This window comes from Sapajus apella, unplaced genomic scaffold (assembly GCF_009761245.1).
Source record: "Sapajus apella isolate SASKATOON/1434 unplaced genomic scaffold, GSC_monkey_1.0 scaffold126, whole genome shotgun sequence".
Taxonomy (NCBI): domain Eukaryota; kingdom Metazoa; phylum Chordata; class Mammalia; order Primates; family Cebidae; genus Sapajus; species Sapajus apella.
Window position 1 is genome coordinate 4,125,573 of NW_022437066.1, and position 26,259 is coordinate 4,151,831.

General features: G+C 56.0%; 1 protein-coding gene across 6 annotated transcripts in view; it reads left to right on the forward strand.

Annotated features, from left to right (window-relative positions):
* Window positions 1-25,725, forward strand: part of VAV2 (vav guanine nucleotide exchange factor 2) — a 223,927-nt gene extending 198,202 nt beyond the window's left edge. For 2 of the 6 annotated variants that reach the window (XM_032261958.1, XM_032261959.1), the window contains 15 exons: window positions 493-625; window positions 2,979-3,088; window positions 4,420-4,521; window positions 5,235-5,323; window positions 8,336-8,352; window positions 9,101-9,122; window positions 10,369-10,496; window positions 11,769-11,843; window positions 13,394-13,446; window positions 14,378-14,494; window positions 15,663-15,750; window positions 17,127-17,250; window positions 18,099-18,185; window positions 19,488-19,642; window positions 23,536-25,725. In XM_032261958.1, the coding sequence (XP_032117849.1) occupies window positions 493-625; window positions 2,979-3,088; window positions 4,420-4,521; window positions 5,235-5,323; window positions 8,336-8,352; window positions 9,101-9,122; window positions 10,369-10,496; window positions 11,769-11,843; window positions 13,394-13,446; window positions 14,378-14,494; window positions 15,663-15,750; window positions 17,127-17,250; window positions 18,099-18,185; window positions 19,488-19,642; window positions 23,536-23,583 (1,348 nt within the window). In that variant the 3' untranslated portion in view covers window positions 23,584-25,725. Of the gene's footprint in view, window positions 1-492; window positions 626-1,655; window positions 1,671-2,978; window positions 3,089-4,419; window positions 4,522-5,234; window positions 5,324-8,335; window positions 8,353-9,100; window positions 9,123-10,368; window positions 10,497-11,768; window positions 11,844-13,393; window positions 13,447-14,377; window positions 14,495-15,662; window positions 15,751-17,126; window positions 17,251-18,098; window positions 18,186-19,487; window positions 19,643-23,535 lie in introns of all 6 variants that reach the window. The other 4 variants (XM_032261956.1, XM_032261955.1, XM_032261960.1 and 1 more) reach the window with 4 other exon arrangements.
* Window positions 25,726-26,259: the final 534 nt, after the last annotated feature.

The following is a 26,259-nucleotide window of genomic DNA, read 5'->3' on the forward strand; positions in this document are numbered from 1 at the left end:
ACCTACTGTGTGCTGGGGCAGGGCCCTCTGTGTGCACCTACTGTGTGCTTGTCCAGGGCCCTCCGTGTTCCCCTATTGCGTGCTTGTCCAGGGCCCTCCATGTGCACCTACTGTATGCTACAGCTGGGGCCACAGCAGATCCGGGTCCCTCCCACTTGAGGCTCCCAGTCCAGTGCAGGATCAACTGGGAGTGGCCATCAAGGTTTGGTGGTGTGTGAGAGGCCAGCTTGGGGGGTGCAGGAGCCCCCTGAAAGGCTCCCAGCACAGCCTCAGTCATGGGGGTAGGGAGCTGAGGAAGGCTTTCTGGAGAAGCAGCGTGGGAATAGCCGAGACCTGGCCAAGGCCCCGCGTGAGCCTGGTGAGCCGGGGGAGGGCAGGGCTTGCTGGGAGAGGAAGTCAGTGCCGGAGCCTCAGGCTCAGCCCCTGCCGCCAGCCTTGGAGCAGAGCGCACAGTGCTGGGGTGCTGACTCCCCGCTGCGCTGCCCGGCCCAGGTACTTGTTCCTGTTTGACAAGGTGGTCATCGTCTGCAAGCGGAAGGGCTACAGCTACGAGCTCAAGGAGATCATCGAGCTGCTCTTCCACAAGATGACCGACGACCCCATGAACAACAAGGACGTCAAGAAGGTGGGGCCTTCCGGGCCGCCCCCCATTTCCCCCGGGAGGGGAACGTGGGGGTGGCCTGGGTTCCGGACCCCAGGTGAAGGGGTCTCGAAGTCAGCTGCTGATGCTGGCCGCGTGGGTGTGGGTGGGCTGATGCTGGCGGGGGGGGCATGGGTGGGTGTGGGTGGGGGGCCCGCTCTGCAGGAAGCTTCCCCTCTGAGTCACTGCCTGGCCATCGTGACCGCTGCTCATAGCAGGCCTGCTTTGAGCCGGGCCCAGTGCCCACCAGAATCCCGCTCCCCAGTGAGGCGACTGAAGCAGAGGGGAGAGGCCTGCCCAAGGCCTGTAGCGAGGGTGGGGCTTTCAACCTTGGCTTTCCATCTGGCCAGCCTGACTCCAGCCCATGTTGTCCTTTGTAGCAAGCAGGCTTTCCTCTCCTGTCCCACCCTGCGGTGCTTGGAGGAGGACTGTGGGTGGGTCTGGTTGTGGCTTGTCCAAGACTCTACGGGCCGGCCAGCTGCCCGGGGCCTATGGCTGCTGGGGCGGGGCCAGGGCTGCAGGGGTGGAGCTGTGGCTGCTGGGGGTGGGGCTGGGGCTGCCAGGGGGCGGGGCCAGGGCTACAGGGCTGTTGCTGCCTGGTCCTCTGGTTCAGTCCTGCTTCAGCTGAGGCTTCTGCCCATGGCACTTGAGCACCTACCATGTGCAAGGGGGGAGGGCAGAAACCCATGTTCTGAAAGTCCAGGCCCTGGTCTTCAGGGCTGGCAGTGTGGTGCTGATGCAGACCCAGTGAGTGCAAGCTGGATGAGCTGTTGAGGTTAACCTCCCTGCCCTGATACCCTAAACAAGTAACTGGGCATGAGGCAGTCCCAGCCTCCAGCACCCAACTCACTGGAAACAAAGTCCTTTCCCTGCTGATCGCCCCGCCCCCAGCCTAGGCAGTGGGTGGCGGTGTCCCACCTGCCAGGGCTCCCGGCACCCCACTGCGGCACCCCCCACAGGGTCGGGCTGAGCCTCTCACTGACCATCTCCCCCTTCCTCTCCTCATGCTTCCTAGTCTCACGGGAAAATGGTAAGCACCTAGCACTCAGGTCCTCCCGCCTGCCTCACTCATCCCAGCCTGGCACTGGCACTTCTGCCCAGAGCCAGGGCACCCAGGGGCCTGAAGGGCCGGGCGTCTGGTTTTCTTCATCCTCCCCTCGCTCTGCTGATGGAGAGTGATTTGCACTCATGGTGAAAGAGTTGCCCACTAAGGCAGTGAGAAAGGAAAGCCCCGTCCACCCTCCGCCCCTGGAGGTCGGGGGTCAGAGGCCGGGGTTTCTTGGTCTTGCTTCAGCTCTTCATCCTTTTTGTTCTTCTGTGTTCCCTCCCTGTTCCTCCCCTTTTCCTCTCTCTTTCCTGACTTCCTTCCTCCTCATATCCCTAATCTACTCTCCCTCCCTCCCCCCCTTCCTTCCTTTTTCCCACCGTCTTTTGTAACCAGTGGGTTCCTATTTGCCAAACCCTTCCTCCTGGACCACTTTGAAAGCCCTTGGAAAGATGGCGAGGCTTGTGGGGTGGCCGACGCGAAGTCAGGGAAGGGAGTCAGGGAAGGGAGCAGCTGTGGGCCGCTCAGTGGGGGATGGCTTTGCGGAGGAATCCTGGGCCCCCGGCTGTTCCCTGCGGAGGGCGCCCGGGCCCCGGGCCGTTCCTGCCTTTCTGTTGTTGTTACTATGCTTCAGAGAAGGTGAGTTTTTTTAGCATCACATTTAGGAAGTGAAAGGGGGTGGTTAGGCCTGGCAGAGGGGCCCTGGTGAAGCCCTGTGCTCCTACTCGCTGGGGACCTGCCCCACTTTACGCGCATCTGTGTGTGCACACAGTGGAGCATCCATGCACACGGGCACAGGCAGGAGGGCGTGTCCCCCCATGCATATGTGCGTGCACCCATGGGAGAGCACACAGCACAGGTGCACGTGCATCATACACGTTAGAATGCGTGTGTACCTTCAGGGACAGAGACAAGTGTGTGCGTGCACATGTACATGCCCACAGGGGCACAGGGCACACTCAGGCACAGGTGCACGTGCAGAGATGTATGCAGGCACGATGTAGGTCCGTGCACACACGGGAACACACTACCGTGTGTGCACAGAGGAAGGTACAGCGCATATGTATTCTCACATGAGGATGTGGGCACACAGCTATGCATGCATGCATTCAGAGGCACATGCGTGCACATACAGTGGGCAAGAGTGCATGTACACACGAGAAGTGTGTTCGCACAGGCAACCAAGCATGTAGGTGTATACACACGTACAGCACAGACGAGAGTACCCGTGTACGTGTGCCTGGATGTGTGAAACCGTGTCCCTTGCAAGCATGTCTCCCCTCCCCTCTGCAGTGGTCCTATGGCTTCTACCTAATTCACCTGCAAGGAAAGCAGGGCTTCCAGTTTTTCTGCAAAACAGAAGACATGAAGAGGAAGTGGATGGAGCAGTTTGAGATGGCCATGTGAGTCCGGGGGCAGCCCCAGGTCCCGCTCAGATGAGCTGTATCAGGGGTGGAAGCCCAGGTGGACTCAGACCAGGGGCGATAGAAGGCAAAATTGGAATGTCAGGGGCATAGACAGCCTCCGTCACCCTGGGATGCCAGCCTACCTTGGAGACATTTCCTTTTAAAAACTTATCCAGCGTGAGAGGCCCTCCCTCTGCCACAGCCTGTCCCAGGCGGGCTCCACTGTCCTGCTGGAATGAACCATGACACCCTTGAGGCAGAGCCTTGCGTGCCTGGCCCGCAGAGCAGTGACCCGCTCGGAGTGGCCACGATACCAAAGGATTCCTGGTACCCCAGCCTTCAGGGTCTTACAGGCTGGTGGCTTGACACCTGTTTTTGAAGTCAGATAAGTATATTTCTGTGGACTCCAGAGGTAGATATGTGAACAGAAAGACAATGAGTGGGTTCCCGGCACACTGACGCTGGGGGCGGGCAGGGTCACCTGAGCTCTGCGGGCAGTTGAGCTGGGGCCTTCGAGCAGGTGCGCTCCCTCCCTGACTGTTTCCGCTGGTGACATGGAGAGGGGAAGGCCTGTGTTCTGGCCTTTTAGGGAGGATCAGATGGGAACCACTGGACACAGCAGGACAGGGCCTGGCTGACGGGAATAGACACAGCCAGCTGCTTTGCACCCGGGCTCTGTGTGTGTGTGTGTGTGTGTGTGTGTGTGTGTGTCGGGGGGTTCCTGGGGCATCTCCTCTTCCACCATTCGCTTTCCATGGCCTCTAACTTTCTCCCCAACATTCTGTTGTGGAAAAGTTCAAGTGTTCATGGAAGGTGAAGCCCCATGATGGCGAATAGCCACCTTCTCACCGTCTGCGTCACCCCACTCTGCCCCAGCCGTCTAGCAGCAGGTCTGTGTCAAAGTGAATTGCATACCAGTGCAGCCCCCCTAGGTACCTCAGGGGGCCCAGTATTTGTTTAGCTTCTGAAATTTCAAGGTTGTATCCAATGAGGCAAACAAATCTGAAGTACGTTTTCTGAGTTTTGACAAGTGACCACACCTGCCCACATCCAATCCCAGTCCAGACGTTAGACTACTGGCACCACGTGGAAGGTTCTCTCAGGCCAGTGCTGCAGAGTGTTAAAGCTTCCTCTCTGACCTGCCTTCTACCAGCCGGGAGTCTGGGCCCCGAGGTCGCCCCATGTTGGGGGCAGAGCCAGGCTTGGAGTTCAGACCCTCTGGCTTTCTGCATAGCCTGGATCCGAAGCCAGCTGGTTCCCAAGATGGCCACATCGGGGGGCTCGGGAATCTGGTGGGTGAAGCATCTGTTCTCTTTCCTTCCTGCCAGGTCAAACATCAAGCCGGACAAAGCCAATGCCAACCACCACAGTTTCCAGATGTACACATTTGACAAGACCACCAACTGCAAAGCCTGCAAAATGTTCCTCAGGTGCGGGAAACCACCTCCTTCAGCCCTCACCTCGCTCCACACCCACCCCAGGCCCCCGAGGGAGCTGTGTTCTGTCGGTCCCGAGTTCCCTGGGGAAGGGCTGAGGGGTTAAGGGAGTATATCCCACAAGAGTCAGGCCCGTGCCAGGCATGGCTCATGCCTGTAGTCCCCAGCACTTTGGGAGGCTGAGGCAAGCGAATCATCTGAGCCCAGGAGTTCAAGACCAGGCTGGCAACATGGCAAAACCCAGTCTGTACCAAAAATGCAGAAGTTAGCCAGGTGTGTTGACCTGCACCTGTGGTCCCAGCTACTCAGGAGGCTGATATGGGAGATTTGATTAAGCCCTGGAGGTTGAGCTGTGATTAAGCCACTGCGCTCCAGCCTGGGTGACAGAGTGAGACCCTGTCTCAAAAAAAGAAAAAAAAAAAAACAAAAAAAAAACCCAGCGAAGCCCTTGGAGTTTGAGATCTAGCCAGGAGGTAGTTGTTCCTGGGTGCCCCGGGACGCTGTGTGGGGCGGGGAGCCAGCCTGGAGGAGGTGGGGAAGCAGGTGTCAGGCTGCCTGGTAAGGGAGGGTCCTGGATGCTCAGGGCTGTGAGGGATGTGTGCACTGGGAGGCAGCCCACCAGGTGAGCCTGGGTGGGGACAAGGGCCCTGATCGTGGCAGAGAGGCGTGAGGAGCCTTGACGTCACCTCCTGCCCTCCCCTGTACAGGGGCACCTTCTACCAGGGTTACCTGTGTACCAAGTGCGGCGTTGGGGCACACAAGGAGTGCCTGGAGGTCATGCCTCCCTGCAAGATCAGTGAGTACCGCCCCCAGTCCCTGGCCACGCCCACTCCCTTCTGCCTGCTACTACCCGGGTACTGGACCTCAGCCACAGCCTCCCACAGGGCAGGGAGCAGATGAGGACATTGATGCTCATGTGCCCCGGGGCACACACCTGCCGCACACCACACACTTGTCAAGAGACACAGCCAGGATGAATTCCATTCCAAGCCGTCTCTCCTAATTGGTACTTGAGGACCCCTCCCCATCTCCTGCATCCCCTGCCCCACTCGAGGAATAAGCTTCCAGAATCTCCTCCCCCAAACCCGGCACAGAACGTTCTCAGCAGGTGCATGGAGGTCTCTCATCACAGAAACACCGGTCACCCTGGGTTCTCCCGGTGGGTGAGGCCTGGCCGTCACTAGCTATAGCCATGTTAGTAAATGGTTCAGACACACACACACATGCACACGTACACACGTGGCATTATGTGGTTCCCTTCTGTTCATGCTCATTTAGGGAAGTTTGAGGCTCAGTTGAGCCAGGCTGGCAGTGGGCAGAGGCAGGGATGGCCCCTGCACCCTGGAGGTGCCTCTGAAGCATCTTGGGTTGGAGGGCATACATTTGGGGTTGTGCCCAGCTCAGGGCAGCTGGACAGCGGTGCAAAGCCTGAGGCGGTTCTCTCCAGAGAGGCTTCAGACATCAGGATGTCACCTCCATCATCGGCTCCAGACGGGCTTGAAACCTTCAGCGATTTGTTTAGCACTTAGCAGTGGAGCTTCCATTCAACCAAGAGCCCCCTGTGGCCCCAGGCTCAGTCTCCCTGGGCCTCCTGGAAGGGTCTTGAGACAGAAAAACAACTCAGGCCAGCTTGTCACCCCGAGATGCCATTGCCCAGAATGTATTTTGAGCTGTGACTTGAGATCAATAGTTAATTCGTCATTTACTGTGAGTGCCAACCCAGTACCCTGTGCTGGGAAGAGGGTCAGAAGGTCAGCCCAGACCCCGTCGTCCCCACCACAGGCCCAGTGCAGCCTCCCAGCTGTGTGCAGCATCCCACAGCCCCTGGAGTCTGTGCTGGAGGATTCTGCAGGCAGCCTGTGCCTGAAGGCGGCTTTTCAGCTGTGCCATCAATACTGCCCTCTTGTGACTGCCTGTCCCTCTCCCAGACAACGGGCTGCCACTGCTAAGAACGTTTTTTAATTTTTCTAAGAGTAACATCCTTACTTATCAAAAATTTGGAGAAAAAGAAAAAAAAGAAATGAATTTTTTTTTTTAAACCATCATCCGTGAACTTACCTGGAAATAATGAAAGGCAATACTTTGGTATATTTCCTTCCAAATTTCCTTTTTCTGTAATTTTTCTGTTTCCCACCCACCCATTATTAATTATTGATTTTCCATAGAAAGCTTGGAAAATGTAGAGAAGGGTAAAGGAGAAGAGAAAATTCCTGCTATCCCCAGGCAAAGCCAGCTGCCACCAGGCCCTGGGCACTGTCCTGCTTTCTGCAGACACGCATGCCCACATACCCACCCGTCTCTTTATGGTGTTGAAGTTTTCTTTTTCTTTTTTTTTTTTTTTTTTTTTTTTGAGGTGGAGCCTCACTCTGTCGCCCAGGCTGGAGTACAATGGCACAATATTGGCTCACTGCACCTCCGCCTCTTGGGTTCAAACGAGTCTCCTGCCTCAGCCTTCAGAGAAGCTGAGACTACAGGTGCATGCCGCCATGCCCGGCTAATTTTTGTATTTTTAGTAGAGATGGGGTTTCATCATGTTGGCCAGGGTGGTCTCGAACCCCTGACCTCGTGATCTGCCCACCTCGGCCTCCCAAATTGCTGGGACTACAGGTGTGAGCCACCACACCTGGCCGAATTTTTCTTAATAGTTGGGGTCCCCTCAGATAGGCAGCTGCAGGGCCTTTGGAAGCCAGCATTGCTGTCAGCATTCTCCCATGTCCTGGCAGCCCCTGGCTGGCACCAGCTACATTCTCAGGGGCCTGGGACACCCCCAAGGGCTTGTGTCCTGGCTCCCCTCCTCATCCCTCTCCTGGGGTACACTGTCCTTGCCACATGTAGCCATTTTTCCCTGCAGAATGTCCAAGCTGCCTTCCCCTTGATCCAGGATTCTACCTTTGTTCTGGGGTTCGGCTCTGGGCGGTGTTCCTTGGACCGTGGTGGCCTTCACCTCTGGGCTCTGCCCAGGCAGGCTTAACTGTTTGCTACCCATGGAGGCCGAGATGCTCCGGAGGGATGCTGGCCCCTCCTGAGAGCCTTTCCTCTGGGAAGCCCTCATCAGGCACAGGCGTTGCTACTGTGCAGCTGGCCTCCACGGCACTGCCTGCCTGCCCCTCTACCGCTGCCCACTGAGCGGGAACCTATTCTCTAGTGTCTGTGGATACCTCTGTCTGTCCAGAGCTGTCTGCACTGTGACTGCTGGGTGCCGCGGAGGTCACGTCAGCGGTGTGTGTGAGCTGTTGGGGTCCTTGCCTTCTCTGGTGGTGTGTGGCGGCCAGCTTGGCAGATGGCTGGGCCCTAAAGGGTCCTGGGGACATATGCCCTCCTCCTGACATGCTGAGGCCTTGTGTCCTTCAGCATGCTGGCACCTGCGTGTCTGAGCTGAGGACGGCAGGCGGGCAGCATGCATACCAGTGCCACCTCATCACGTGCCCAGCAGGCATCACTGAGTGATTGTGGGAATCTCCCCTTCGAGTGCCAGCTACCGCCCCGTGATGCAGGCAGCTGCTGCCGTTCAAAAGAGGTGGCCCAGGCAGCACAACCTTTCTGCCGTCTCAGGTCTATTACCCGGTCTGAGTTCTCCCATGGGCCCCCTAAAGCCAGAGCTCAGAATTTGCTGCCAGAAGTAACTGAGAGGCTTTCGCAGCCATGAGCTCAGACCTGTGTGTCCATGATCCGTGTCCATGAAAGACCACCTTGTAGCTTGGCTCCCTGTCTTCAGCTCGGCCCAGAGGCTCGAGTTGGTGCGAGTGAGCCGCGCGGGGCCTTGGCATCAGCGGGCTCCCCTCTAACGCCTGGCCTGCTTCCTTTCCAGCTTCTCCTGCCGATCTGGTGAGTCTCCAAACTGTTTCCCCTCCCTCTGCCCCGCCCCCGCCACAGCCCTGTATGCCCGGAGCCAGAAGGACCCAACTGTTTGCCTCTCACCACTCCTGGGGCCACCGGAGTGGTGAGAGGCAAGCAACTGGGTCGTGGATGAGCCACTTTCGGTCACAAGAGGCCTTGGTGGGTGTCAGTAGAGTCCTCCTGGAGGCCCCAGCGGGGTCTTCCTGTCCCAGCTGCCCCGTCAGCCGCTTGTCTACTGGCTGCTCGAGGCTGTGGGTGCAGCCCTGGGACTTGCAGCAGCCCCCCTGCCCCCGAGTCCCCAGCTGGCTCAGAGCCCGCTGTTCAGCTGATGTGGGGATGGAGTGACTGAATTCACTTCCGGGGCCTTTGTGTGCCCCTCTAGCTGTGGGGTCCACGTGAACCAGCCTTGGTGGAGGAGGGAAACTTAGTCATATTTGGCACTGTGTGTCCCAGATGGAGGTTACAAAGCCTGGGCTCAGAGTGGGTGGTCAGGACAGGCTTCCTGGAGGAGGCAGGAGCTCGTGGTAAGGAGTGGGAGAAGGAAGGGCACAGACCTGCCGGGAGTGGAGGTGCACACAGGTGGAGTGTATTGCCAGGGGTGTCGCACAGGGAACAGTGTCCCTCTCCTCCCCTGCCCCTTGACCCCTCTATCTGGGAACGAGTGGGACAGGGAGGGTGGGGTGGGTCGATGCTTCCCTCATCACCGTGTCACTGTGTTCTGTCCTTGTCCTCACAGGACGCCTCTGGAGTGGGGCCAGGTGAGTCTTCTGGACTTGGCCCCTCTGCTGTCTCCCATGTCAGCCGTCACCTGGGAGCTGAGCCAGGGCCTGGGTGTGGTGATGGCCGAGTCTGCCCAGCCCCCACAGTTCCAGGCCCTGGATGCTGCCGCCTGGGCCCCGCCCTCCCGTCTCTCCCACCTCCGTGGCACTTCCTTGGGAGTTGGCTCTGTTTCTGATAAGGCAATGCTGGGCTGTGGGGACAGGACCCAGCCTGCAGAGGGGCAAGGGCCTTCCAGCCAGGGAGGGGCACCAAGCTGTAGCCAGAGACCTGAGTTCAAAATGCGCTGCTGTCACCCCACCATATCTTCCATCTCCCCTCCTCGTCCTCCGTCCCCCCACCACGTTGTCTGTCCCCCTACCACGTCCTCCGTCCCCCTACCACGTCCTCCGTCCCCCCGCCGCATCCCCCGTCCCCCCTCATCCCCCGTCCCCCCCTCGTCCCCGGCCGTGTCCCCCGTACCCCCGCCGTGTCCCCTGTCCCCCCGTCCCCTGTCCCCCTGCCACGTCCCCTGTCCCCCCACCTCATCCTCTGTCCCCCCACCACATCCCCTGTTCCCCCACCGCGTCCCCCATCCCCCACCACGTCCCCCATCCCCCCCACCTCGTCCCCCGTCCCCCCACCACGTCCCCTGTCCCCCCCACTGCATCCCCCGTTCCCTGACCGCCTTGCTGCGGGTAGCTTAATGGAAACATGCTTGTAGACACAGCATACGTAGAAAGCATCGTGTTCTCTGCAAACTTCAGTGCAGTCAGGCAGTGCTCAGCACAGCCCCACCCCTGTCGGCAGGGACCAGGCGGGAGCTGGGCTGGGCCAGACGTGGGCTCCTTGAGAGCCACGGGCAGGGCTGGGTCAGAGTGAGGCTTGTCTAAGAGCGGCCTCCAAACCCCCGTTGCAGGCCCAGGGCACCTCTGCGAGCTCTGGCCTTGGGCAAGCCGCTGGGCCTGCTGGCCTGCCGCCCTGTCCGCTCCATGCAGCTGCCTCCTGGTCACAGATCTGAAAGGTGTTTGGAAGAAAACACAAAGTGCCATCTGAAAATAAGCTTCCGTCACCACAGTGGCCCCTGAATCTGTTTATTGCATAAATAATTTACTTGTGATATTTAGGATTTACGGAGGGGAGACGCAGGTGCAGGGGTGTGTGTGCTGGGGTGGGCTGCGGGCCCGGCCCAAGTCAGTCACTGAATGAGCTGCCGAGTCACCGAATGAGCTGTCCTGTCCTTTGCAGGTCCCAAGATGGTGGCCGTGCAGAATTACCATGGCAACCCAGCCCCTCCCGGGAAGCCTGTGCTGACCTTCCAGACAGGCGACGTGCTTGAGCTGCTGAGGGGTGACCCCGAGTCTCCGTGGTGGGAGGTGGGTCCTAGGGCCTGGGAGGGTGGAGGGTCCCCGGCTCCAGCTCCTCCCTGCTCCTCGGGGCAGAAGCATGACGTCCTGCACATCCCCAGGCAGGGGCGGAGGCCGAAGCAGAGGGCGAGGGACCACCAGGGAGGAGGAGGCACAGGATGGCTGGCAGGGCCTCGCCTGCCTCAGTGCCTCCCTTCTGTGCTGCAGCATGCATTCATGGGAACCTTAGCTGGGTCTTCCCGGGGTGTCTGCTTTCGCGTGGTAGGGGACGCAGTGTCCCTTCCTGGGAGAGGCCCTCCTGCCCTGGCGCCCAAGGCCTTTCTCCATTGGCCCGTTCTTCCTGATTCTGTTGTATCTCTTAGGACTTCCCCAGGCCTCTGCCTTGGCCATGCCGTGCCCACCCTCCTCTCCACCCCTGCCTCAGCTCAGGCCAGTAACCTTGGCAGCATCGTGGGGTGAGCAGGCGGGGTCACTCCTTCCCCAGGTGGGCACAGGTGGCGTCATCATGATGTGGTTTACGGTTCTGAGCCAGAAATGCGCGGTTCTGTTTCCAAGGCCCTCAGTGGAGGCCTTTGCAGTGTTCATCCCTCTGAGCCTTCAGCAGATGGCTGGGCTGGAAAGGGTCCTGGGAACACATGCCCTCCTCCTGACACGCTGAGGCCCCGTGTCCTTGAGCGTGCTGGCACCCAAGCATCTGAGCCAAGGACTCAGACACCCACTCCTGGGCCCCTCCACCAAGCCTAGTGCTCAAGGGAGCCCCAAGACCCGCAGGTCAGCAGAGCGCCACGGGGGATTGGGGGTGCTTAGCCCAGCAAGGCAGCCTCCCGCAGGAGCCGGCGTTAGAGCTGAATGTCTGTTCATGTTCAGGTGACAGCGATGCGGTAGCCATTTTGTTGTGGTCGTCACCAGTCCATACTCGGTGAGGAACTTCTTGTACCAGACCCTGCATACGTGTAACAGGAGGGTCAGAGGGCGCAAAAGGCCGTCTGTGCTGTACAGATCCTCGGTCCTGCTCTGTCCCTCCCCGGCTGTGACCAGGGCCACAGTTTTCTGGGTGGCCTTGCAGAGGGGCTTTGCTGATGTACTGAGCCTTAGTGCTCTCAACTCTAGGATGGGACACCTAGAGACCAGGTGACCAGGTCAGCTGAGCTGGGGAAAGAAAACACTGCTTCTGCCACCCTTCGGGAGCAGGCTTGCCGTACGCTGAGTCCATGGAAATGGCCCCACGCTCCCTTAGGCCAGGCTCGGCCCTGTGTCCTCACCATCTCTTTCCTCCACCAGGGTCGTCTCGTGCAAACCAGGAAGTCAGGGTATTTCCCCAGCTCATCTGTGAAGCCCTGCCCTGTGGATGGAAGGGTGAGTCCTTTCCCACAGAAGCTTCTGGAGCACGGTGGCCTGGGTGCTGAGGGTTCCGGGAGCCGCCTCCTCACACGGACATTTTTGGCTTGTTTGGGACGTCCTTGCTAAATTTAGGCTGCTGCGAGCTGCTTCCTGGAGCTGGAGCCCAGAGAGAAGATGGGTGGGGGGCTGCGGGGCGGCCCATCCCTCTGTTTAAGGGGCTCAGCTGATCTCGGTGGTTTCGTTGTGGTTTTGGAAGCAGGCATCTCTGCAGCAGCTGTACTGCACTGGAGACCAGCCAGCTGCCTGTCTCCGCATTTCAGGGACTCTCTAAGTTCTCTTGGACTGTCATGCAGCCTTACAGAGAAAAAAGCTCCCTCATCCATAAGGAATCAAAGCTAGACTTTATGCTATTTAAAATAAAGGCAATATGATATTTCTTTCATCTGAGGGGTATGGAGCGAATTGTCTCCTCTGTTAAGAAAGGCAGCAGCCAGCCCTGAGTAAAATGAGTTACTCCACCTCCAGCCCCCAAAAGGACAGCTAGAAGTGAAAGTGTGGGCTGGGCATGGTGGCTCACGCCTGAAATCCCAGCGTTTTGGGAGGCTGAGGTGGGTGGATCATGAGGTCGGGAGTTCAAGACCAGCCTGACCAACTTGGTGAAACCCTGTCTTTACTAAAAATACAAACATTAGCCGGGCGTGGTGGCATGTGCCTATAGTCCCAGCTATTCGGGAGGCCGAGGCAGGAGAATCGCTTAAACCTGGGAGGCGAAGCTGCAGTGAGCCAAGATTGTGCCACTGCACTCCAGCCTGATGACAGAATGAGACTCAATCTCAAAAAAATAAAAAATAATGAAAGTTTGAAGGCTTTGAAGGTGCGACGGGTAGGTTCCCAACACCACTGCAGCAACCCAGTGCCCCCGTCCCCCACCCCACCGGCTCCAGCCCTGTCAGCCCCGTGCACTACCTCTGCTGAAAGGGAAAGTGCTCAGCACTTAGGGCGCTTTGGATGACCAAGGGGACCAGGCAGCAGGGGAGGACCAGGGTCACAAACTCACTAGGTGGCCTGGGTCAGGTTCCTTCCTTTCCCCAGGCCTCAGTTTCCCCATCTGCATGGTGAATAGGGTGCGAAAGGAAGAGGTAGTCTCTGAAGCTCAGTGAGGCTACGGTGGGGGGCTCTAGCCAAGGAGGGAGCCCTACCTGCTCACTGGAGCCACCAGATCAGCGCCCCAGGGGTTCAGGGCCTCTGGAGCAGGGAGCCTTGGCTGTGTGTGTGCTCACGTCCAGTGGCTGAGAACACCTCACACCCAGGGGATCAAGTCCGTGTTAGCTGGTGGCTGCGCTGGTGTCCATTCCATCAAAACCGTAGGGCATGTAGTCAGCCCTGAGGCTGTCCTGGCTGCCACCCTTGGGCCCCTCCCGGGCCCGGGGCACTGGGGCTGAATCCACCGATGGTCCCGTCCAGGGCAGCCAATCCTGGGGTGAGGTCACTGACAGCGATCCCCCTGAGCCCTGCTGTGTGGGTGGCCCTGGAGGGACGCTAACACTTGTGTGCTCTGCCGCCAGCCACCCATCAGCCGGCCGCCGTCCCGAGAGATCGACTATACTTCATACCCCTGGTGAGTAGTTGGTGGGCTGCAGACGTGGCATCTGCTGACCTCTTCATTATGGGGGCGTGCCCGAGGGTCGGGATGGTGCCTGTGAATGGCTGGCAGCATGGGAGAAGGCATTAGTGGCTCCCAAATGCCTTCTCCCTCCTGGCCTGTAACTTGCTGTGAGCTTGGGGTGTCCGTGTCCTGGAGGCAGCCGTTAACCCCCTCTAAAGCAGCTCAGCTGGCTCAGCTATTTCAGGGGATAAAACCCTTTTTAAATCTGAACTGCACTATATGAAGGTGGCATCTTAAGGTCACAGGTGTCATCACTGACTTAACTACAGTTGCTTGGTGGGGACAGTGAGGCTGTTTGAAGTCACCGAAGTCCCAACTCACCTGACGATGTGGCAGGGGATTTTGGGGGAGCTTGCCTTGCCCTCTCCGGGGGCTTCATTGCAGTACAGGTGGTAGGAAGAGCTTCATGTCAAAGTCTGTTCAAAATCCCACTGACATGCATGTTGGCAGCCTTCAGTGTGTTACCAAAAACACCCACATAAGCCGTGATGCCGTTGCTGCTTTTGAAATAGTGAAAATATATTTTAGGAAAGAAATTGGATCTGCTGAATACGCTGAACTCCTCTGGCAGGGCCTCGGGGTCTGTAGAGCAGAAGACAGCTCGTGGGACTGGCTGGAGGCCGCAGTGGCGCCTCTCTCTCACCGCTCTCAGGATCTGCCCTGAGCCTCACTGTATCCCATCTTAGGCAGGGCTTGGACACCAGACCCCACCCACGGTGGTGCCCGCTCGTAGGGACCCAGCCTCTTCCTCTGGGGTGCATTCGGAGATGAGCTCTCGGATGAGGACTGCAGAGTGCTTCACGTGGCCTGCCACGCACGGAGGGCTGGGCCCCTCAGACACTGTCCTCACTGTGGCTCTTTTCCTCCTGGGCCCCTCCTGTAGGTTTGCAGGTAACATGGAGAGGCAGCAGACGGACAACCTGCTCAAGTCCCACGCCAGCGGGACCTATCTGATCAGGGAGCGGCCTGCCGAGGCCGAGCGATTTGCAATAAGCATCAAGTAAGTGGCGGCTCTGGGCTTGGGGAGACGTGTCCCCCAGTGTGGTTCTGAAGTGGAGCCCGCTGTCCTCTCCACGCCCCGAGCTCGCGGGGTTGCACAGAACTGTTGTGCTGTGTGTCTGTATGACCTGGCACCGCTGGAGGTTTGTTTATGCCAGCACACTCACACTGACATGAGTGATGGGCTGCGCTGTGATGTCACCAGGCCATAGAAACTTTTCCGCTCTATTACAATCTTACGGGATCTTCGCCATCTCTTATACTGTGTTTTTACCACACCTGTTCTGTGCTGGCGTCGTGTTACAGCTGTCTGCAGCCTTCAGTACAGCACCTCGCTGTGCAGGTCTGTAGCCGTCCGCCCTAGGTGTGACACGGTGTGCATTCGGCCACGTCCCCCAGGCCTGTGTCACGCGCTCCGTGGCATTCGTTCGGTGATGGAAGCGCCTGCCTTCATCTCTCAGGCCATGCGCTGTGATTAAAGGCCACCGGACTGCAGGAGAGAGATTTGTTTTGCCAGTTGCTTGCTGGGGAGTTCCACGTCCATGGTCATAAGGGGAATTGGGCTGTAGTTTTCTTGTGATGTCTGTGTCTGGCAAGGGGGTGGGTGGCAGTGGGGTGGGTGCGGGGGCTCCCCTGTGCTGTCACATTTGAAGTGAGACCTGAGGACACAAGAGGGCCATGAGAACAGAAGGAGCTGAGCATCTGGCAGGGCAGCAGCTGGTGCTGAGGTCCAGACAGGCCTGTGCTCGGCGCCCCTGAGGAGCAGCCTCGATGCCTGGCTGGCCAAGCAGACGTGCAGGGAGAGATGTCAGGAGATGTCAGGGCTGGGCCCGGCTGCTCCACGGGAGGAGGAGAGGCCCTGGTGCCAAGAAGCAAATGAGCAGAAACCTGGGACAGGATGCCCTGGCAGGGCTGGAGGCCAGGAGAGTGGGGAGCTGAGCAGCTGGGGGTGCCAGGCCCCAAACAGGCAAGGAGGGCAGGCAGGCGGAGGGCAGGAGCTGTCTGGGGCTGGTGGCCCGAAGGGCTGGGGTCAGAGAGGGTGACAGGGAGTGGCCTGGAGGCCGGGGATGAGGGGCTTTGCTGCAGCAAACAGAACGAGCCTGGCTGCCAAGGGGGCCAAGGCTGTGCAGCCCTCATGCAGTGACCTCTGGGGCCCTGTGTTTCTTCAGGTTCAATGACGAGGTGAAGCACATCAAGGTGGTGGAGAAGGACAACTGGATCCACATCACGGAGGCCAAGAAATTCGACAGCCTCCTGGTAGGTGACTCCAGCCCACGCGGGGCACTGGTGCTTCCTCTGGGCCCGGAGCCAATGGCCGTGTTTCCTATGAGGACCGATTCTTCCCAGTGTGGGAAGGATTTAGGGAACTGGTTTTGAAGGCACTGGGACAGCCAGAGCTATGTCACAGCCTCCTGAATTGGGACTTCTGACCCCCAAAGCCTGGGCAGGGTGGTTGACCCTGGTAGACAGTGCAGGGGCGGACTGTGGGCAGCCCGGGCTACCAGCATCCCCAGAGCCCTCTCGTGCCCATCCTCCTGTGACAGCAGAAAACCAGGTGGGGCCTGGCCCAGTACCCCCATTACATATGTATGGATTCAAACAACTCCTTCCCCACCCCACCCCACTCTCCGTCCCAGCTGGAATGCTGTTACAGGCATAATGCTCAAAATGATGTTAAAGTTATGCCTACGTTTTCTTAATTACAAAAGTTGTATGTATTGAAAACTCCTGACGAGAGCCCCCAAGCGCTTAGCTGTGGCCACAGAAAAGCATAAAGTCAAGCAGAAATCCGTAATCCCGGGCTGGTCACAGTGGCTCATGCCTGTAATCCCAGCACTTTGGGAGGCTGAGGTGGGTGGATCACTTGGGGTCAGGAGTTCGAGACCAGCTTGGCCAACATGACAAAACCCCATGTCTACAAAAAATACAAAAATTAGCCAGGCATGATGGCATGTGCCTGTGGTCCCTGCTACTTAGGAGGCTGAGGCACGAGAATTGTTTGTATCCAGGAGGTGGAGGCTGCAGTGAGCCGAGATTGTGCCACTGCACTCCAGCCCGGGTGACAGAGGGAGACGCTGTCTCAAAAAAAAAAAAAAAAAGGAAAGAAATCCCAATGTTTGTGTCTCAGTAAGTCCGTAAGAACCTCTCTCCACACAGCTTAGGCGTGGTTCATATTTACTGTTTTAAAATCATAATACCAGCAACACTCCAGCTGATCTTCAGCCAACTTTTCACGGTCACAAACATTCGCCGTTAGTGAATCTTTCCCTGGCTGATGGCCGCATGACACTCTGCCACTTGGAGGTCCTGTTATTTCTAGAAGCTTGTCCCATATGCTGGATACAGAGTGTTTCCGTGTTTTCCATGACAGAGGCTGTTGCAGTCAGCATCCATGCTGGTCAGTCTTGGCACCTTTTACAGATTATTTTTTCTAGAAACATTCGGGGAAGTTGCTGGTACCTTCGTGGTACTGACCACCCACTGTGGGCTGCAGGGAAGTGGGAAGTTCTGAGGCGTCCACAAGGCTAGTCTCGACCCAGCATGAAGCAGGATGGGGGAGAGGGAGACCAGCTCACTGTGGGAGGGCTTCCTGGAGGTGGCGGCAGCTATCAGTGCGTGTGTGTGCCCTGCAGGAGTTGGTGGAGTACTACCAGTGCCACTCACTCAAGGAGAGCTTCAAGCAGCTGGACACCACACTCAAGTACCCCTACAAGTCCCGGGAACGTTCGGCCTCCAGGGCCTCCAGCCGGTCCCCAGGTAACGCCCCAGCCCAGCCGGCACACCAGCGCTCCTTGGAGGGGTCCGCTCTTGCCCACTTCTCAGGGCCCAGATCCAGCCCTCACAGACCCAGGCCAGGAGTCCCACCCCGGGAACGTGGCACTGGCCCCGGCCCCCGCAGCCGTCACAAATGCTGTCATGTAGCATCTCCTGGGCTGTGTGACAGGCAGGGACTCCGCCTCTGCTCAGAATTGCTGCTCTGTGTCGGCTCCCTTGCCCAGAAACCAGCAGGGGCTGGAGGGGCCAAGTCCAGGCAGAGACCCCTGTGCGTGGAGCTGTCACTGGTAGGAGAGAACAGGGCAGGCCCACCGCTTCCAGACCCCTCCCTGTGCCCAGCCCTGGGCCTCCTCTGTGAGAGCAGCCTGTTTGCAGATTGGACTCCACAGCCCAGAACAGAGAAGGCCACATGGAATCGGGCAGGGGCAGGCCCAGAGCATGTGACTTCCAGCTCAGGACTCTGTCCACAGTCATCCCGTGTCCTCCAGCCTGCAGTGACCCTCAGGGCCATGGCTCCCACACAGGCCGAGTTGGCCAGGAGAGGAACAGCCCGCCTTAGTGAGCACCTGCTGTGTGCCAGGCGAGGGCGTGAGAGGAGGTAGTCCCAGCGTGCTCTTAGGTAGCTCCAGGGTAGCTCAGGTGTGGCCGAGCGGCGCTGGTGCCTGGCTGGGGCTTGACAACCCGCGCTGCCCTGCCCCCCTTGCCTCTCCATGGGGCCTCCCCTGCCGCAGGGCCTGCCCCGCCTCTTGCCCCCTGGCCTGTAGCTGTGCCTGCCGTTACTGCGCGGATGCCCTGCCACCCGCCTCACGTTCTCTCTCGCCTCTTTGCAGCTTCCTGTGCTTCCTACAACTTTTCTTTTCTCAGTCCTCAGGGCCTCAGCTCTGCTTCTCAGGGCCCCTCCGCTCCCTTCTGGTCAGGTACCGCTGTTACCCACGGTGTGGGGGGACCAGGCCTGTGGCAGCTGCCTTGGGAAACCCAGCACGGAGCTGCCCGCTGGCCTCACAGCCCTGCCTGACATGGCCACAGTTGCCCGCAGTCTGGAGCTGGGTGGGGAAGGAGGGGGCTGGGGAGGCTGGGCAGAGGCTGCTGTGGGCACCTGAGGACGCGTCAGGCTTGGCCCTGCCCTTGTCAACACCCACCCCCTGTGGACACACCCACCCCAGTGGCCACTTGCCCACTGTCATTCTTCCTTATTCATCAAGAGCTTTGCCTCTGGTAGCAGAAAACAGGTGGCCATGAGGAGGAGCTGTGGGACTTGGGTGCAGGGAGGAGGGGGTTTCAGTCAGCCCTGACCTCATGGCTTTTGGCTGCCAGAGTCAACGCCCCTTCCCAGCAGCCCTGTGTGTTGCCCCCCTCGGCCATGGTCATTGTCACCTGTTTATCAGGATTCTGCATCTGGGCCAAGCTGGTTCCGCTGGGGTTCTGATTGGGTTTGGACTCTGGAATTGGGGGACCACTGGAGCAATGGTAGTCAAAGCCTGGTGTTGGAAATAGATACTCGGTGCCACAAAGAAAAATCAGCACTGAGACAAAGGATCTTTCAGCAAGACATTTTTACTTCCTGGGCTGCAGGAAGGGTTCCCTCACTAGCCATTGTGCCATGAGAGTACAGTGAACAAAGGAAAGCAGACATGTTTATCCCTTATGCATGTGGGGTCGTCCTCACTGCTGTGTCTGATCTCTGTTGGCTGGAGCCAGACCTCACAATGTAAACTAAAACCTGATTGGCCAACAACTTAAAACTTTTTAAACAGGTAAAAGCCATGGAGAGCTGGGACATGCCCGTGAGCACGCCCAGCACAGGCATCTTGGTTAAAGCGCAAGGACAAGAATGTACTACGTGCCTGTAAGCACGGCGTGTCTCACAGCTACAGAGGATAGGGCTTCACAGAGCTCACAGCACACTTATTCTTCAACAAGAAAGGAAACTTTAAAACGGAACTTTTCTACTTCCCACACCTGGGCACCTACTCTTGTCCCTGAGAGCATCCTCACTGCAGGGACTTGGATGTGCTGTGTCCCCAAACCCAGAGGGGAAGGGGCCTGGAATTGGAGGCTGGGGCGTCCTTCCAGAGCCTTTCTGCTTGGTATCCTTCCTCTCAGGGCACAGAGCAGGGTGCTGGGCACCAGGGGAGAGACCCAGCTTGGCCCAAGGACCTCCTCAAGCCCTAGCCGGGCCCCTCCTGCAGCTGAGTGACGCTGCCCATCTCCCTCCACAGTGTTCACACCCCGCGTCATTGGCACGGCTGTGGCCAGGTACAACTTTGCCGCCCGAGACATGAGGGAGCTTTCGCTGCGGGAGGGCGATGTGGTCAGGATCTACAGCCGCATCGGCGGGGACCAGGGCTGGTGGAAAGGCGAGACCAATGGACGGGTGAGTGGCCACACCCTGAGCGCACGGGGCTGGCCTCGCTGCAGCCCCCAGCTGGTCGGGCTCAGGCAGACTAGTACCACAACTGTGTCCACACCCCAGGCTCTGTCCCAGCCACCTTCTGCCATCTCCCTCATCCTCACAGCAGCCCAGAATGCTGGGGTTCACAGGGGGAAACTGAGGCTCCAGATGTTTATCACGAACTCAAGCTCACACCGCTAAGAATTGGCAACAGAGGTTTGATCGGGATCCAGGCCCCTAGGACCCTCCATCCCCTTCTGTTTTCATTCTGGGCTGCCCTCATGGCTGCACTCCAAATTACTTTCAAGTCGCTAAGCTCTGATTACAGGAAAGGAGGTCACAGGACTGAGGAGGACACAGTGTCCTTGCTGGGCTCCTCCTGCCATTCTCTAAGGCCCCATCTATGCCCTGGTGAGGTGGTAGAGACACACTAAGTCCCTACCCACCCCCATCCTTTCACATTTTCCCAAGTACCAGGTGGGCCTGAGAGTGCCCTGGCCACCCTAAGATTCTGCGTTCAACCCATGACCTCTTCATCCCAACGCCCCATCTGGACCTCTAGTTTTGACTCATCTCTTTGAGTACCCACCCAGCTAATCACCAGAGCTCCCTGTGCCACCAGTTAGAACATGCCCAGCTTTCTTTGTGAGCTGCAGCTTCACAGGGCAGGTGCACGGGGCTGCAGAGGGCTCCCAGTGCTGACCCTTCCATTGTCTGGTGGCAGGAGCTGCTCTGCCTTCACATAGCCGGCAGTCTGCCCCTTGGAGGCCCTCAAGTCTGATCAATTTTTTACCCAACTACCGTGCAGAAGCATCAAGGCTACTGAGGCTTAGGTAGCTCACCTAAAGGGTTAGGACCACTGGTTCTCAAAGTGGTCCTCATGTGATTGGCCTTAAAAGTGCCTGAAGCTGTAATTTAATAAGCACATACCTAGGTCCTTTCCCAGATCCAGGTACTTTCCACAGAGCATTGAGTTTTAGAACATCTAGTTTGAGTATTACTGGATAATTCCTGTCAGTTTGACCGTGTTTTCATTATGAAATGTTTCTTCTTTTCTCTGGCATTTATTCTTGCTGTAGTCTCCTTTATCTGCTGTTAAGATGGCATCGACTTTCTTGGGGTTACTGCTTTGTGTGGCATACTGTTTTCTCTCATACTACTTAAACTTTTCTATTTCCTTCTATTTAAAATGGGTCTCTTATAAAGAGTTGGGGAAGCCAGTCTGATCTGACAATCTTTGCCTTTTAATAGGCATATGTAGCCCATTTACATTTAATGTAATTACTGACCAATTTGGATTTAAATAAGTTATCTAACTTTATTTTCTATTTGTCACATCTACTCCTTTTTTCTTCTTTCTTGCCTACTTTTGAATTAATCATTGTATTTTTAACTCCACTTCCCCTCCCCTAGATTGTTTTGTTAGTTACACACTTTTTTCTGAAGCGGTAACCTTAGAGTTACAGTATGCACTTTGACTTCTTAGATATTACCTTAAATGAGTACTTGTTTTACTGTTTTTCAGACAATGCAAGGAAGGACCTTGCAACTTTTGATTGTATCCATTTTCCGAGTGTTGTCATGTATCTTAAATCTATACATATTCAAACCTTAGAAGACATTATTTTGTTTTAGGCAGTTGTGCTCATTTAGATTTACCCCCTGTTCACCTTTCCCAGGGCTCCCATTTCCTCCTGCATTATTATATTTCCCCCCAAAACTATTTTCCTGCTGCCTGACATTCCCTCTCTTCAGTATTTTTTAAAGCGTATTTGCTATTAATGAATTCTCAGTTTCTGTTGAATCTAAAAACATCTTTATTTCACCTTTTTAAAAAATGTTCACATTGTACAATGTTTGTTACTTACAATTTTGAAACAAAATGTCAAACTTAAAATTTCAAAATTTCAGCTTAAAAGTTGCAGTCACCTGCCCAGATTTACCAATTGTGAATGTTTTGCCCCATTTGCTTTATCGCTTGCACTGTGTGTGTGTGTGTGTGTGCGCGTGTGCGCGCGCGCGTGCTGTGCTGTGCTGTGGTGTGTGGTGTGTTTGTCTACTTCTCTCTAGCTCATTTCAGAGTAAATTGCAGAAATCATATTTCTCTACCCCTAAGTATTTCCTAAGACCAAGGACATTCCCCTTTGATATAATACAATTATCAATCTACTGTTCATTTTCAAATCTCACCAGTCACCCCAAAAATGTCTTCTCTAGCTCTTTTCTCCTGGTCCAGGGTCCAATCCAGGATCATGAATTGTGTTGACTTGCTGTGCTCCTTAACTCTCTTTAATCTGGAATATTCCTCAGGCTTTCTCTGCTTTACATGACGTTTACATTTTTGAAGAGTTTGAGCCAACTTTTTCATAGGATATCCCTCAATTTAGGTTTATTTGGTGTTTCTTCATGATTTGATTGAGGTGCCATTGGGAACAAACACCACAGTGGGGACGTTGGCACTTTCTCCATGCCATAGCGTCCTGTTAGAAGATGAATCATGCCAGTTTGTCTCATTATTTGTGACATTAACTTTGATCATGTGTTTAAGGTTATATTTGCTATGTTCCTCTACTATGAAGTTACTGTAATTAGCAGGTAATTTGCAGGGTAATACTTTGAGGTTAGGTAAATATTCCTCTTACGGCTGAAAAATAGTTTTTTTTTTTTTTTTTTTTTTTTTTTCTATCGGTAGATATTAGTTAGCATTCTACTGTAAGGAAAACTTTCTCTTCTCTTGTGCTTACTCATTCTCCCCCAGGAATCAGTCATTCCTCCAAAGAGATCTAGTTTATCTTTGAAGGACATTTCCTGGCTGTGGAGTCCCAAGTTGGCAAATGCTTTATTTCAGCACTTTGCTGATATCACTCCACTGTCTTCTGGCTTCCATTATTTCTGCAGAAAAGTCAGACAACATTCTTAGTGTTGCTCCTTTGAAGGAAATGTTGCTACTACCCACTGTGCTGCGTGTAAAAAGATTAAAAAGGCCTTTGTTTTTCATCGTTTTTACTACAATGTGCCTAGGTGTGATTTTCTCTTTATTTATTCTGCTTAGGATTCACAGAGATTTTTGAACCTGTGGCTTGATGTCCATCACTTTTGGAAATTTCTCAACCAGAGTGGCATCTGCAGGCAGCCCGTCTGTTCCATTTTCTCTTCTCTCCTGGAAGGTCATCATTCACATGGATGTCAGAACTTTTTACCACGGCCTCGTATTATTTCCACAATTTTATGTGTTTTTCATCTTTTTTTCTCTCTGGTTTTCTATCTAGTCACTTTCTAGTGACCTGTCTTACCGTGTATTAGTCTTCTGTTTGTCTAAATCCCTCTTGGATTCTTCATTTCATTATTTTTCCGTTCTAGGATTTCTATTTGAGTTCTGATTTAGGTTCTCTGGTAAAATTGTCTGCTTTTTCATCCATTTTCTTAAAAGTACAAATCAGAGTTATTTCTTTCACCTGACAGATGACCTCAATACCTCTGGGTTGATTTCTACTGCTTTTTTTCTCTTGTATCATTTGGTCTTGACTGAATGCCAAGCTTGCGTATTAAGGAAAAACTGTAGTGGTTCTGGGTGATGTTCTTTTCCTCAGGAAGATTAATTTTTTTCTGACTGGTAGCTGGAGAGTGGGCAGATCGTCTTAAACTGGCCAAGGGTGGTGTTTTTCTGGGTTGCTCTTATTCCCAAGCAATGACTCTACCAGGTCCTTCTGAGTAGCAGGCCTGGCTGAGAACTCTGGACTTCTGAAGGGCCCCCCCCATCTCCATGAGTCTCTGTTTGCCCCCACCCCAACATAGACATGCACACATGTGCTCACACACACACACACACACACACACACACACAGAGAGAGACACAATCTTGCTATCTTTTTCAGATCGGCTGGTTTCCTTCAACGTACGTAGAAGAGGAGGGCATCCAGTGACAGCAGGAACGTGGACAGGGGACTCGTGGATTTTCTTGGGAGATCCACTCCAGCCCTGAAGTCTGTCTCTAGCTCCCACGTGACTCAGGGGGAAATACCAACCTTCCAGTCTTCCAGCACCCACAGAGATGGGGAGGGTGTTGAAAATCCTAAACTCGAACCGTTTCACTGTCAGCCTGCCCTGGGCGACCCGTCACTGGGTATCCTATTGTACATAGAGGAAACCTGGGCTAGCCCCACCCAGAGCGCAGAGGAAGGGGCACCAACAGTGCTGCGAGCCAGGCTCTGGGTGGCAGCTAAGCCAAAAGCCCATCGCCTGCCCCCGTCCAACTGAGGTGGCGTTCAGGAGCCTAGGTTTCAGCAGCAGATGCTGTCCCAGGGAGGGCTAGGGACAGCAGAGAAGACCTGCCCCCGCCCCTCTGCTCAGCCCCTGGACTCAGCCTTGCCTGTCTTTTCCTGCTGCTCCCAGGGGGAGGTGTCAGGCCTTGGGAGGCAGATGGGACCAGAGCCAGGCTGTTTACTGCAGGCCCACTTGCCCCACTGTGCTAGGGCACAGGAGGACAGAGCACTGTGGTTGCCCTCTGCAGCCCCTCTAGCTCCCCGGACCTCCCTGACTCCCCTACTCCCCTCCACGCCAGGGGCACACACAGACCCCACAGGGCAGGCCCCTCTCTTGGGAGGGACCTTTGAGATGATGAAATTCCAACCCTGCTCCCCGTCAGTGGTACTGTTTCCTGCCCTCTCTCTGAGAGGCCTTTTCTGGAGTCCTAGGAAAGTGTCGGCCCTGCCCTGCTGCCAGGTCAGTACATCTTTTGTAAACCCTGAAATGGGCAGGGAAGAAAACAGGGTTTTCCCCTCTCTAGGTCCCCGCCAAGTCCCTCTCCAGGAGGCCCCTCTTCTCTCCTGCAGGGTAGTCCCTGAGGGTCTGCCCAGCCTCGGCACGAGAGGCTGGTTCCAGCCCCTGGCAGGGCTTCCTTCCAAGGGCCCCTGCAGCCTAAAACTGGGCCTTGGCCAACTGAAAATAAGTGCTCTTGGGGGTGGCTCTACCCCATTACCTCCGTCAGCCATGACTCCTGGCTTTTGACCTCTGGCTGGGCTGGCCAGGCCCTGGTTTCTCTACCCCGACGTTGCATGAGACCTGGTGACAGTGTCTCCCTCCCGGCTCCTTGCAAAGCGTCTGGTGAGACCTGGGCTTCCTGTAGCCCCTTCGCCCTCCGGCCAGCTGCACAGCCTATGAGAGGTGCCCACCCCAGGCTGGGTGTTGGGGAGGCTGGTCCCTGCTGTGGGTGGCACTGGGGACCTAGGGGCTCCTTCTGATGCTGGGCCTTGTAGCCGCTGGGCTCTGTGCCTCTGGAGTGTAGGGGAGAGGCGGGAGGAGTCATCGGGATGGGCAGCGGCAGGGGGAGAGAGTGGCCCCCGACAAAGGCTCGGGAAATGAGGGGAGGTGCAGGCAGGGCAGGGAAGCGAAGAGGTGGCCTGGGAGAGCACCTGGGGCCTGCGTGTCAGGGCGCACCCAGCACTTTGTGCTCCACGGCCCAGCAGGCGCCAAGGATGGCGGGAGGAAGCCAGCAGCCCCTGTGTTCGCTGTCGTCGGAAAGGTCTTGTGTTTCGGTTTTGGGGTTTTTGTTTTGTTGTGTTTTGTTTGGCTTGTTTGTTTTTTAAGGGGAAAAAGGTTTGTAATTATTTCATCCAAATCTCCCATTATATATCTGTGAATAATAAGAGATTTTATAATAACAAGAAAATGATGTATATTTTAGTTTGTTGACAAATAAGTCATGATCACGAAGGACACTGAGAAAAAATGATTTAGAACCCTGGTTTTTGCGGACTTTTTGTTTTGTGTGTGTTTGTTTTGAGATCTATATTTGGTTTGGTTTGGTTTTTGCACGGCACGAAGGCAGGAGGGCTGGAGGGCTGGGTGCTGCCTGGGAGTCTGATGGTTTCAGCAGGAGACGGAGTATCCTCTGTGGGGGCTCAACTGCAGGGGCCTGAGATTAACGTGGGAGCCCGATGCATGTGGGTCAGGGATCTGGGGCCCCCAGCTGGCGGCAACCCCAAATGGACACAAACTGTACATTTGCCAATGGGTTTTTTCAAACCATGGTTTTTGCTGCAAATAAACCTGAGTTCTTTTCTGCAGGAGTGGTCAGCCTTTCATGCCAGGGGAGGAGGGAGTGGCTGGATCCCTTCACCTGAGTCCGCAGGGTCTGTCTGAACTGGGGTGCCTAGGTCTCAGGGTGGCCCAACCTTGGCAGGGTCTGAGAGATAAGGAGGTAATGGTGCCATGGCCACCTCCTGGCTGGCATAGCACCACGGGTTTCCCATGTGGTGCCCTGGAATTCTCCAGGTGGTATCAGGCAGACAAATGAGATTCTAATTCCTGCCCATCACTTGGGTACCTCCTGAGCCCCTGTTTCTTTACATGTATATTGAAGATAAAAATACCCTCAGCACAGTGGCACACACCTGTCATTCTGCACTGTGGGAGGCTGAGGTGGGAGGATGAGGTGGAGGATGGCTTGAGCCCAGGAAGTTGAGGCCAGCGTGGTCAACACAGTGAGACTCTGTCTCTACAACACTTTTTTTTTAGTAGTTGGGCATGGTGGTGCACATCTGTGGTCCCAGCTTCTCGAGAGGGTGAGGTCGGAGGATCACCTGAGCCCAGGAGGTTGA